Source organism: Leptonychotes weddellii, chromosome 7 (assembly GCF_054177405.1).
Source record: "Leptonychotes weddellii isolate Sample4059 chromosome 7, ASM5417740v2, whole genome shotgun sequence".
In the NCBI taxonomy this organism is placed as follows: domain Eukaryota; kingdom Metazoa; phylum Chordata; class Mammalia; order Carnivora; family Phocidae; genus Leptonychotes; species Leptonychotes weddellii.
The window spans coordinates 133,158,377-133,172,400 of record NC_138375.1 but is presented as its reverse complement, the minus strand read 5'-3'; the positions used below and the strand labels follow the sequence as shown (position 1 = coordinate 133,172,400).

Genomic DNA, 14,024 nt, shown 5'->3' with positions numbered 1-14,024 from the left:
GAAGGTCACTCCTAGGACCCACCGTTCCAGGGCCACTCGGATGCCCCATACTCTTCAGCCTGCAGTTCCCTTGATGTCTGCTTGGCCCTGGAGGAACTGGGCGAGCAGACCCCGCATCCCCCTAGAAGCTCAGAGCCCCCCATCAGGAGGCCCAGCGAGGTGCTGGCCCGCCCCGCTCCCCCTGATCGCCGCCCCGGCCGCCCACCATCCTCCACGTCTTGTCCAGCCTACTCTGTCCCCTCAGCCCGAGCCTGCCCCACACCCCACACCGTGTCTGCGGGCGAAGCCACAGGCGTGCCCACACAGGGCACGTTCACCAAGAAGCAACCGGCCCATCAGGCCACCGACTCCAGAGACTTACAGGACCTACCTGCCCGTGCTTAAAGGACACACAATGCAAATGAAGGTCGGGTGACAAGCTGACATGAAACATTCATGAAGGCAGTGAGCACAACACCGGCGCTCGGGGAACACAGACCTACAGCTCGACTCTGCTCACACTGCCTCCCACGGGGAGGACGCTTACACAACTTAGGGCCACTTTGGGAAGAGGATTACAACATGTAAAATCCTACATCAGATCAAAAAAGGAATGCTGATTTAGAACAAGCAAAGACATCACAAAAAGTTAAAAATTTAACAATGGACCAATACCACACACAACCAAAAGCAAAGAACAAGGATGTTTTTCAAATGAACCGACTGCCACAACTTTTCCTGCAATTCTGAAAACATACTTGTCCATCCCCTCTTCATATGACCCCCGAGCCATGGGTGCAGGTGCAGGAGCTGGATGGACTCCAGGCGCCCCGGCTGCTCTCTGGTTTCAGGAGGTCATTTTGTAGGTTTGTCTTCCATATGGTGAATAGAAAGATAATGCCGCCATTCCTCAGCAAACTTTCTCTGTAAGGGCCGGTGGCTATTTTGGCTACGTGATCTCAGTTTTAACTACTCAGCTCTGCCACCAGAGCATGACCGCAGCTATAGACCACACATCAGTGAATGGACATGGCTGTGTCCCAATAAAACTTTATTTACAAAAACAGGCAGCGAGTGGAAATGTCTACAGTGGACCTATAAGGAGCTTGGTGAACTCCATCCTCAGTAAGATAACCACTTAACTGGTGAACATTATTTTTTTTTAAAGATTTTATTTATTTATTTGAGAGAGAGAGAATGAGAGAGAGCACATGAGAGGGGGGAGGGTCAGAGGGAGAAGCAGACTCCCTGCCGAGCAGGGAGCCCGATGCGGGACTCGATCCAGGGACTCCAGGATCATGACCTGAGCCGAAGGCAGTCGCTTAACCAACTGAGCCACCCAGGCGCCCTGGTGAACATTATTTTTAAAGAACAACCACTTAGGGCGCCTGGGTGGCTCAGTCGTTAAGTGTCTGCCTTCGGCTCAGGTCATGATCCCAGGGTCCTGGGATCAAGTCCCACATCGGGCTTCCTGCTCGGCGGGAAGCCTGCTTCTCCCTCTCCCACTCCCCCTGCTTGTGTTCCTGCTCTCGCTATCTCTCTCTGTGTCAAATAAATAAATGAAATCTTTAAAAAAAAAAAAAAAAAAGAACAACTTAAAGTATCTGGAAATTGTCCTAAAGTCGACACAACAAATAGAGAAATGTTTGTTCAAGAAACACTATTCAAGATCTATGAAATCTTGGTAAGAACAGTGGAAGTCCATGGCATTTGGCCACAGCTGTTGCCCATACCTTCCCCCCAGCTCAGGGGGCCAGAAGCTTTACTGCCTAGAAGATGGAACTATCTATCCTCCCTGCTCCCAGCCTGGAGCTATGGTTTGACCCTGGGAAAGGCAAGCCACTGGCACCTCCCAATTCATAACTCGGTGTTACAGAAAGTCGATTCCAGACAGTAGAGGCCAAGAGGACTGGGGCTCCCATTGCTAGGTGAAGACTCTACCCCAGGGATGTCAGGCCAGGAATACTGGACCCTGACAGCCCCTTTCCCAGCTTGCTTGTAGGGCAGAGGTCCCATTCTAAAGAGAAAAAGCCAAGAAGAGTAGGGGCTGCCATCCCCATCCAGTGATGCACTCGTAGGCCAGGATGTCACTCTGGGAGAAGTGGGCCACCTGGCCCCTCGTCCCAGTGCAGTGATGCAGCAGTCTTCCCAGAGGGAGAGGGAGAACAGCCAGCCCCATAGCTCCCCCTAAGGGGACTGACCTTATTTGGAACAGAGCATGGGGAAGTTCATACCTACAGGCATTGTCTAAAACAACAGAAATCTTGGTAGTGAGTTGAGCAACTAAGAGGAGGCCAGGAGATCCATGATGCTAGTAGCAAAAAGTAAAATGGTAAAACAACCAATAGCATAACAAAAAGAACCAAGGCAAGACAGCTAAGAGACCTCCTGGGGTCTGAGTAAGGCTCAAAGACTGGCAACATCCTGCTTTTGTGAAAGGCTCAGAATTTCACTGGGTCATACTGTGGACAAGTTGTACTTGAGGGCATTCTCAAAACCACACAGGAGCCAGTTAGCAGCTGGTGAAATCTAACTGGGTGACACCAGCAGAGACTTACCAGGAAAATCAGAGAAGGAGACAGAGAGAACCTGCCTAATACCACTGTGGGAATGGGGGGCCTGTCTGGTCAGGGAGACAATGCACAGGCCCAAGGCTGTGACCTCTGGGGGGCGGGCAGTATCAGCAGCTGCATACTGCAGGGCAAACAAATACAGTTTATGGAAAGAGTGTGGCCGAGTCGCTAAACAAATAAACAAGCAAACAAGCAAACAACAGCACAACAAGGTCCAGGGGCATCAATATCCAGAGTCTCTTCAATGTATTATCTACAATGTCCAGTTTCCACCAAAATTTCTGAGACATGAAAGGAAACAGGAGATTGTGATCTGCACATGGGAAAGTAAGCGGGTAACAGAAACTACCTTTGAGGAGGTCCAGATGTTGGACTTATAGCAGGCAGATTTCAAAACAGCTCCAAGAACAAAAGGGAACCATGTCTAAAGAACAGAAGGAGAGGAAAGGACAAGTCTCACCAAATAGAGAACATCAGGAAAGAGGAAGAAACTACTATGAAAATGTAAACAGAAATTCTGGAGTTGAAAAGGTCAAAAACTGAAGTGATAAATTCACCAAGGGCTCAGCAATAGATCTGAGCTGACAGAAGACAGAGTCCGTGAACCTGAATACAGATCAGTAGCAATTCTGCAATCTGAAGAGCAGAGAGAAAAAAGAATAAATAAAAATGAACAGAGCCTCTGAGAAACATGGGGGGACCACTGAAGTGCCAGAAGGACAGGAAACAAAAAGGAGCAGAAAATATTCAAAGACATGATGGCTGAAAACTTCTAAAATTTGATGGGGAAAAAAATTAACCTATACACCCAAGAAATTTAACCAACTCCAAGTAGAATAAATGCAAAGAGAGCCATACCCCGACACATTATAGTCAAGCTGGTGAAGGACAAAGAAAATGTCGAAAGCAGCAAGAGGAAAAAGACTCATCGTGTATAAGGAAAGCCAAATAAAATCAAAAGCTGATGTTTACTCAGAAGTAATGCAGGTCAGAGGTAGTGGTACTAACCAAGGATAACCAATAAAACTATCTCTCAACAATGAAGGTAAGACAAAAATATTCCCACACAAACAAAAGGAGGAGAATTCATGGCTAGCAGATTGCCTTGTAGGAAAACACTAAAGGAAATTATTTAGGTTGAAAGCAAGTGACGCCAAAGAATAATTCAAATCCACATGAAAAAAACAAAGAGTGCTGGAAATGGACAATTTTCTAGAAAAACACAGACTACCAAAACTGATTTAATAAGATACAGAAAACCAGAATAGACCTATAATAAGTAAAGAGAGTAAATGAGTGATTTAAAAGTTCCCATAAATAATAGCCCAACCCCAGATGGCTTTGATGGCGAATTCTACCAAATGTTTAAAGAAAAATTAACACTACTCCTTCATGAACTCTTCCAAGATACAGAAGAAAAAAGAAATTCCCTAACTCATTCTATGAGGCTAGCAGTACCCTACCACAAGAAAAAACTGCAGACCAATATCTCTTATGAAAATAGACACAAAAATCCTCAACAAAATCCTAGCAAATTGAATCTAAGAGCATATTAAAAGTTTATACACCACGACCAAGTGAAGTTTATCCCAGGAGTGCAGGGTTTAATATCTGAAAATCAATCGGTGTAATAAGCCATATTAACAGAATAAAGAACAAACTGTACGATTGCCTCAAGACTCAAAAAAAGAAATCTGGCAATAGCCAACATCCTTTCCTGAAAACACACACACACACACACACACACACACACACACACACACACACCCAGACAAGGAATAGAAGAGAATTTCCTCAATCTGATAAAGAACATCGAGGAACTACCCATAGCTCACATCATGCTTAATGATGAAGGGATGAATGATTCCCCCCTATGATCAGGACCAAGACTTCTACTCAACACTGTACTGGAAGTTCTAGCCAGGACAAGTAGACTTGGCATCCAGATCAGAAAAGAAGAAGTAAAACTATTTCTATCTGCAAATGACCTAATCTTATATATAGAAACTTCTAAAGAACTCACTAAAAAACTATTAGATCTAATAAAGAAATTCAGTGAGATTGCAGGGCACAAGATCAATATAGTAAAATCAACTGTATTTCTATGAACAGTTTATCCTATGAATGGACTGGAAGTTAAGAATCTATCTATAGGGGCGCCTGGGTGGCTCAGTTGTTAAGCGTCTGCCTTCGGCTCAGGTCATGATCCCAGGGTCCTGGGATCGAGCTCTGCATCGGGCTCCCTGCTTGGCAGGAAGCCTGCTTCTCCCTCTCCCTCTCCCCCCTGCTTGTGTTCCCTCTCTCACTGTGTCTCTCTCTGTCAAATAAATAAATAAAATCTTAAAAAAAAAAAAAGAATCTATCTATAATAGCATCAAAAAGAAGACCAAAAAACCTTAGTAATAAATTGAACAAAAGAAGTATAAAACATGCACAATGAAAACTACAAAACATTGTTGAAATAAATCAAAGATCCAAATAGAGACATCCCATGTTTATGGATCAGACTGTTGATACTCTAGATTCAATGTAATCCTATCAAAATCCCTGCTGCAGTTTTGCAGAAATTGAAAAACTCCTCCTAAAATTGATATGGATATCCTCACTAACACTTGGTATTTCCTGTCTTTTGGGTTCTAGCCATTCCGACAGGTCAAAGGACCAGAAACAGCCAAAACAATCTTGGAAAAGAACGAAGTGGGACAACTCGCATTTTCCTATTTCAAAGTTTAATACAAAACTACAGTAATCAAGAGAGTGTGGCCCTGCCAGTGGGATAGACAAACCTATCGATGGAACAGAATGCAGAGTCCAGAAATGAACCCTTACATGTGGTCAGTTGGTTTCCAACAAGGGTAACGAGATGATTCAACAGAAAGGGAACAGTCTCTTCAGCAGTGATGCCGAGATGACTGGATGTCCACAAGCAGAAGGATGAAGTTGGACCCTACCTCACACCTTGCACAAGAGTCAACTGAAAATGGGTCATAAGCCTAAAGGTAAGGGCTATCCTCAGAATGCAACACAGAGATAGATCTTTGTGACCTAACGGCAATGGTTTCTTAGATACAACACAACAGCACAGGCAACAAAAGGAAAAAAATAGATAAATTGGACCTCACCAAAATTAAAACCTTTTGTGCATCAAATGATACTGTCATGAAATTGACAAGACAACCCACAAACCGGGGGGAAAAAGTATTTGCAAACCATGTATCTGATAACCCCGATAAGGGACTTGTATCCAGTATATATAAAGAACTCTGATAACTCAGTAATAAAAAGATAAATAACTCAATTAAAAAATTAACAAAGGATATAGATAGACTTTTACCCCCAAGACATATATATATATATATATACATATGAATCACCACTAAGCACATGATGAGGAGATGCTCAACATCATAGGTCACTAGGGAATTGCGAATCAAAACCACGAGATGACACTTCACATCCCCTGGGATGGTTACAATAAAAACAGACGATAACAAGTTTGGGGGAGGATGTGGAGAAATCAGAACCCTCACGCAGTGCTAGTTGGAATGTAAAAAAGGTGCAGCTGCTTTGGGAACCAGTCTGGCAGCTTCTCAAAATGTGCAAAAGAGCTACCGTAAGATTTAGCAATTCCATTCCTAGGTACATATCCAAGAAAAGTGACACATGCACCCATAACTTGCACAAGAATGCTCACAGCAGCATTTCTCATAACAGCTAAAAAGGAGGAACAATTCAGATGCCCATCAACTGATAAATGGATAAGTAGAACACAGCGTTCCATACAATGGATGATTATGCAGCCACTCAAAGGAATGGAGTACTGACATGTGCTACAAGACGGACGAATCTTGAGAACATTATGCTAATCAAATAAAGTCAGACACAAAGGACACATATTATATGATTCCATTGATAAGAAATGTCCAGAAGAGGCAAATCTACAGAGACAGAAAGTAGATTAGTGATTGCTCAGGACTGGGTCAGGGGTTGAGGGGAGAGGATGAATCACAGAGACTGCTAATGGGGACGGCGCTTCTTTCTGGAGTGACAACAACGTTCTAAAATTTGATTGCGGTGATAGTTGCACAACTCTGTGCATATACTGAAAGCCACCGAACTGTACACTTCAAAATGGGCAGTTTTGCTTTATTTTGTTTTTTAGAAGTCCTTTATTTTTTTGAGAAAGAGAGAGAACAAGCAGGGGGAAGGGCAGAGGGACAAGCAGACTCCCCGCTGAGTGAGGAGCCCGACGCGGGGCTCGATCCCAGGACCCTGAGACCATGACCTGTTCTGAAGTCAGACGCTTAACTGACTGAGCCACCCAGGCGCCCCCAAACGGGCAATTTGAAATGTGAATCGCATCTTAGTAATGTTGGGTAGGTGGGGGGGACCAGGTGGCAGGTGGCGTCGGTCCGTGTGTGACAGCTCGTTAACCCTGGCTCTAGCATGTTGAGGGACATATTTTCTTTTTCAAAATTATTGATAATGTAGAGAAGTTATTGGTGGTGTCATGGGAACATTGAGAGGAGCGAATCTGGAGACCCTGCTCTCCAGTTTGTTTCCTGATGTGGATTTCAGGGCATTTCAAGTTTTCTTGGTCAGAGTCTGATTTTAAACCCAACACTCAGTAACTGTTGCTGTTGACGTTGTGATTGTCAACACTGTCAACATTCTGAGCTTTGGATTACCTTTGACGCTGCCAACATTTCATGTCAAGTCAGAAAGAAGTTTAAATGCTTCTCCCATGTGTTCCTCAGATTCACTCCCCTTCATCAAGTGGATTGTCAAACATTTCAAGAACCTGTCTGTTACAACCCTGTGATATTATCTCTTCCGCCTAATGAATGGCTGCTTTGGGTTTGATCTGAAACTTTTCTTGTTACAATTAAATTTCTGAAGTCGGAGTTACTTCTCCTGATTTCTTTACTCCCTTTTCCCCTTTCGTTTTCTATTAATTTTTATCTGGATTTTTAAAAATACATAAATTTGAGGGCGCCTGGGTGGCTCAGTCGGTTAAGCGACTGCCTTCGGCTCAGGTCATGATCCTGGAGTCCCGGGATCGAGTCCCGCATCGGGCTCCCTGCTCGGCAGGGAGTCTGCTTCTCCCTCTGACCCTCCTCCCTCTCGTGCTCTCTGTCTCTCATTCTCTCTCACAAATAAATAAATAAAATCTTTAAAAAAAAAAAATACATAAATTTGAAAATGACAAAAGAAGGTCCCTTTATCCATCTATCCAAATCAGAAGCCTGTCATTTCTCCCTTATTTTATTGGAGCGTTCCAGAACAACCTTTCAAAACTGCAGTGCAACTGACACATTCAAGCTTCATCAACATCTCAGATAAACTTTCTGCATCCCATTTGCACTCAGATTTCTCTCCTGGTCTTTGAAAATTTATTTTAGCACCCCTTATATTTTGTAATACATATGTTGTGAGGCGTGGACAGCTTTTTAACAAGCAGACCATCTGGTTACACTTAGCCTTTTTAAAGAGACAGCCAAGTCGGATCTGTGTTTAAAGGAGCCCATCTGCAAGACAGACCCCAAAAGCAAACACAAACTATCGTCAGTATGGAAGCCGTCGTGACCTCAGGTCCAGCTGAAGCTCCTTTCGTCCAATGATCTGAGAAGAATGAGCCACACACACAGCACATATTCCACGGTGACCCTGAGTGAGTCGGCAAGGCGGTGGGAGGAGTGAGTGTCTCTGGACGTTATTCCTGCACCTGGACAGCTACGGTAACTTAGCTGTACATGAAAGATACTGAGACCATGTAAACAAGCCAATAGATAGACCTCAAATGCAATTTCTCCTTAGCCAAAGCCACAAAGCACCCGTTGCCACTCTAAAGCCAGTGACAGAGCATACTGAAGAGAAAGGGGGAGTGCAAAGAGAAGTGATCTTTACTTTTGCCAAAGTTATGAAAACACACGACCGTGTGAACACGTGGCGAGGCCCCTCCTGGGGCCTCGTAACGGGCCCGGCGGAAGTGAGAGGCCCCGGAGCTCAGGCATCCTAAGCTTCATGGTAAATTCGCCTCTGCTCCTCTCTCAAAACCGCCTGCAGGCTCCCATGCTGCAGGATTCAGACAGGCTCTCCAGCCTGGCGTCAAAGGCCCTGCATGACCAGCTCCTACTCGCCCCTCCTGCTTCATGCTAGGCGCCTGGCCGCTGACTGCTCTCTGAACCGACCGAGCCGTCTCCCCTCCCTGCCTCTGGGAATGCCTCTGCTCCGGAAGCCCATCATCACTCTACTTCCTTCCCCCACACCCAGTGCGGTGGACGCCGGAAGAGACCCCCCTCCAGGCTCTTGCTGCCAGTCCCCTCCAGGACACGCCCACAGCCCACGTGTGCTGCCCGGCCCAGAGTTGTGCCTCCTTCCTGGGGACAGCCACAGCCAACCACTGGTCAAGGTTTGGCACAACGTCAGAGTTGTGCTGGCCCAGAGCTTTGGGTGGGGGCCTGCCGAGCCCCATATTGTGGCCATATTGCTGTGCGATGCCTCGTTCTCCCTCCAGGTGGTGATCCTGCCAGAGCTCCCCAGGAAGACGGCTGCAGCTGCCGTCTCCATGCCCAAGTCACTGCCTGGTGTCCCTCCTGGGTCTCACCTCTCAGACGGGCCCTTCCCTGCCTCCCTACCTCTGTGCACATCTCTGTTCGGGAGGCTACCTCACTCCTTCCTTCCTCCCTCCCTCCCTTCCTGACACAGGCCTCTCGCCCTTCTTAACCCACCGAAGGACTCCCAGACCCGCCTTCACGCCAGTGTGAGCCCTTGTGAGGTGTGACAGAGGCTGCGACCCTCTGGATTCCTTTCTGTGCTCTGGGTCAATGGCTTCACCATCATAAGGCTGGCACACGGTTCGAGAGCCTGGGGTCAGGCCGGCCTGGCTGCAGGCCACGGGTGATGCTGGTCATGTCCTTCCAGGTCATGGTTACCCCTCTCTCACCCCAAAGTGCCCCTCACTCAACCATGGAAGGGAAGAGAAGAGCCCACAGAAATGCTGGCTGGTGGCCCCCTAGCTGATGGTGCGGGGGGTGGGGGGGGTGCACTGGCAGACAAGGAAGAGGGCCCAGGTAAGGGGATGCTGTGGAATGAATGTCTGTGTCCTCCGCAAATTCATATGTGAAAGCCCAAAGCACCAATGTGATGGTATTAGAAGGTGGGGGCCTTTGGGAGGTGAATGGGTCATGAGGGTAAAGCCCCTTATAAGACTAGTGCCTTTCTAAGAAGACACGAGAAAGACGATTCGGCAACCCCCACCAGAACCCAACCATGCTGGCACCCTGATCTCAGACTCCAGCCTCCAGCCTCCAGAACTGTGAGAAATACAGATCTGCTATTTAAGCCCCCAGTCTCTGGCATTTCTGTGACAACAGCCCGAGCTGACTAGGACACACAGGGAGTGAGCGCTCCTGGCATCTCTGAAGGCTGAGACTGGGACCCAACCTCTCAGCCACTGCTGGTCGAGGGAACCAAGGACCAGGAGGATGGAGGAGGCCAGAGAGTGGTCCCCTTGTCCCTGTTGGACAGATTGGTCCCAAGTCTGGAAATAGGCAGCTGGGCCCAGGACAACTCAGAACATCCCACAGGCCCACAGTGTGACCACCTCCTCCACAGCTTCAGTTCCAAATGCACAGAGACAATATTCATGCATCGTAGAAAACACGAAGCAAGGCAGAAGGAAGGGAAAATCACCCTTCATTCCACCGCTCAGAAGCCATCCTTCCAATATTTTGGTTTATTTCCTCCTGGATGACTGTGAGCATTTAACATTACCCCAAATGAACAATTGCATACTCCGATACCTCAGTGCCATTATTTAAAAAAAACATGTTTAATGTTCTTAAAATGCTCTATGAACATACGTTTAAATGCCTACAAATATTTCATGCAATGGAGAGAGAGGCTTGAACATTTAGAAGCATGAAGTCGCTTGTCCTGAGTGAATTCTGAGCCCAAGGACAAGCGGACGGGGCTGCTTCGCGGGCTAAGTACCATGGACAGTGCTGACGCACCTGGGCAGGGGCTGGGAATTCTGCTGGGTTGCTCTGAGAGCCTGCCAGGCAGGACTGCTCTCTTTCAGGGAAGTGTGTGTTTAACATTTCGGAACCACTGCCATCCTCAACTTTCCTCCACCCACCAGCATGTCCCGAGTGGGTACCATGTGCCAGGAACCTGAGCTGTGAGGGCCAATGAGTGACTTGCTAGAGGGAGAAAGGATGGCTCCAGGTCCCTTGTGAGGAAGGAGACCAGGGCTCCAACTCCCAGGCCCAGATCCTGGGCTTTCCCTGTCACTATGCCTGCCCGCCCGTTCTCAGCTCTGCAGGGAAACGGGAAGCTTGACACCGGAGCATCTCGGGGCCTTTCCACGGGGCACGCATCTCTGAAACGGAAATCGTGAAAACTGAGGGTGGGTGTCGCTTCCCCAAGATGCTGCATGCGAATGTGAGAGCATATGGAGGACTCTTTCCTGCCCACAGACACGAGGCAGGAGCCATCTTTGACCCCCTCCCTGGGCCTGCATGCCGCCCTCTGCCCTGACCCTGGCTCACGCAGGGAGGGCAAGGTGAGCCCACCGGCCTGGCCTGCAGGGCAGAGGCACCCTCTGTGCTGGGCCTGACCCTGCTCCAGAGTATCCAGGGCCTGCCTGCTGCCAGCACCCTCAACAGGGCGGGACAGAAGCAGGCTGTCACCACGGCCTCCTAGGGAGCCAGGTGGAGTCGCTGTGTCTTTTGTTTTCTGGATTCTGGCCCTACAGGGACTGCCCCTCCCAGGATTAGCCACTTTCTAGAGACAGTAAACAACTCCTGCACCTGCGTGATTTTTAAATGCAAACCGCCATTCCAGGGGTTACAATCCAAACACATCCTCCTGTCAGGCCTCATACTCAAGGCCACCATCCCCTGCCCAAATCACCCCAGGGGCAGGTACCAGACAACTAAGGGCTCTGGCCCAGAGCCCACTGACACCATTCACACTGGCCAATCTGAAGACTGCTTACCCTGCCTCGCCTGTTCCTTTCTACAGAAACCACATTCGCCCCCATCCTTTGCCTCCTGGCCCACCCTGGTGCTTCCCCACATGGCTCCCTGCAGCCTTTCCTTCTGGGATCTGTGAGAAACAAACCGGTTTCTCACTGGCAATCATCTTCTGGTCTGCTGGCCTCATTCCGCCTCAAATTTTATATTAATGTGCTGTATTTTAAAACACCAGCCTTCCCCATCTCATCTGCCCTCCCTGGCCTTCCTCAGCAGGCTCCTGCTCTGCATGCTCCCCCACCTGGATTGCTCGTCTCACTTCCCCCTACCTTCTGGCCTTCAGGGGGGGTCACTGACAGGGAAGCCTCTCTGACTTTCCCGACAGGCCACTCGTGTCCTCACTGCCTGTCTCGGCCGCCTCTTCCCGCTCACGGTTGATCCCCACAGAAGGTGAGGTCTGAAGGAGGCAGAGGGGGCCGACACATGCAGTGGATGTGAATGAATGAATGAACGTGGACCTGAGGTGGCCAGGCAGCCGGATGCGCAGGCCCACTGCCCGCTTCTGTGCCCAAGGGCAACACACTCACCTCTCCCCTCTCAGCCAGGCCCACCTCTTGATTCCGTGGGAGAGCCACGCACCACTGGTCCTGGCTCCTCACCGCCCTGATGCCCTCTGCTTCATCTCTCTGGGGCCCGGGGCCCTGAACCCCAAGGGTGCTGCCGACATCCCCCGCCTACCCGGCCCCCATTGGTGTCCAAACCCAGGGCAGACCGTGAAGGAACCGTGAAACCAAAAGCTGGAGGGTGGGTGGTTCTTTTGTATGCTCTCTCCAGGTCACCCCTGTGTGTGGAGTATAGATCCGGATTGTTCTATCTCTGGAAAGGTGGATACGTGCCACCTGAGTAAGCAGGGGCACAATCTGGCTGTGGAGGCCAAGAGGGGATGATTGCTGGGGTGAGCGCTGGACAGTGCACAGTGAGGATCCCAGGCAGCCACACTGTGTCCCGAGCCTGAGCTCTGTCACCCCCTGCCCGGGGCTGGGGCCCCACAGGGACAGCTGAACTCTTCACAGCCCTCGTCCCTGAGATGTCCTGCTATTTCTCCAACCCAGCCAACGCCCCCCTGCTCCCTTCTCACTCCCCTCTCTCCTTGACCCTGTGGCTTTTCTCGAAGGAAAGGGAAAGATAAGGGAGGGCTGCCTCCCAAATACAAAACTGCACGCAGTAATGAGTAGCATATTGAAAGATACAAACACAGGCAGAGGAGTCTGCTAGGCCCCCAGGAGGAGGCCCTGCCTCTCCCTTTGCCCCTCCACCCACAGCCTCACACACCAAGAATTCCTGATGTGGGTCAGTTTTCGTCCTGTACTCTGGCGAACCAAGACAGGCTGAGCCCAGCCCCAGCTCTGCCCCCAACACATCCAGCACAGCTCTGTCTTTTTAACAAATAAAATATAATTGTCTTTACTGGGCTAAATGAACAAAGGATCCCACCACCAAAACAAATGAAGGGCAACGGCCAGCTCAGTGGTTTCTGTGAGGAGAAGCACTTTGGCTACATTTGTGCACCTTCCTCACCAGACCCTCCCCCCTGCGCCACAAGAGAAGGGGGGCCAACTGGCCAGAATTGCAGGCATTCCCTGGCCCACCTTCTCCCAGCGGCTGGAGTTCCTGCCAGGTAAAAGCCGCCCTGCAACCCTGGGCGGGTACGCCTGGGTGGGGCTGCTTCCTGCTCCATCCACACCTTCTCTCTGTGCAGGGTGGGATGGAAGAAAGTGAGGACGCAGGTGGGGGAGGAAGCCATGCTGAGCTAGTCTCAGCCCCCAGCTCAGTGTTTACTGAGCTCATCACAGGGCTTGTGGCAAATGCTTCAAGGACCCCGTTCCCTCCACCGAGCTCCTGTGGGGAGGAGGGCTACATGGTCAGTTCTGGCTTCACGAGGTCCCTGGCGTATTACTAACAACATCCCACCTCCAACTTCTAACACTTCACGGAGTCGGGGGCCCAGCTCAATCACCTGGGCGCACCCTTAGAAATACCAATTCCCAGATCTTCAAACAAAAATCTGTAGGCAAATGGGCATAGCAGCACTATTCACAAATACCAAAAGGTGGAAACAATCCAAATGTCCCATGGATGAGCGGATAAACAAATTGTGGTTTAGCTCTACAGTGGAATATTATTCAGCCATAAAAAGGAACAAAACAGGGCGCCTGGGTGGCTCAGTTGGTTAGGTGACTGCCTTCGGCTCAGGTCATGATCCCAGGGTCCTGGGATCAAGTCCCACATCGGGCTCCCGGCTCAGCGGGGAGCCTGCTTCGCCCTCTGACCCTCTCCTCTCTCATGCTGTTTCTCTCTCGCTCGCTCTCTAATAAATAAATAAATAAAATCTTTTTTTTTTTTAAAGATTTTATTTATTTATTTGACAGAGAGAGACACAGCGAGAGAGGGAACACAAGCAGGGGGAGTGGGAGAGGGAGAAGCAGTCTTCCCG

The 14,024-nt window shown here is 49.1% G+C and overlaps 1 protein-coding gene across 1 annotated transcript in view; it reads right to left on the bottom strand.

Moving 5' to 3' along the window:
* The window catches only part of ADAMTS2 (ADAM metallopeptidase with thrombospondin type 1 motif 2), a 205,635-nt gene that overhangs the window by 29,407 nt on the left and 162,204 nt on the right, over positions 1 to 14,024 (bottom strand). The window contains exon 7 of the mRNA XM_081825628.1: positions 1,921 to 1,996. Within this exon, the coding sequence (XP_081681754.1) occupies positions 1,921 to 1,996 (76 nt within the window). The remainder of the gene's footprint in view (positions 1 to 1,920; positions 1,997 to 14,024) is intronic.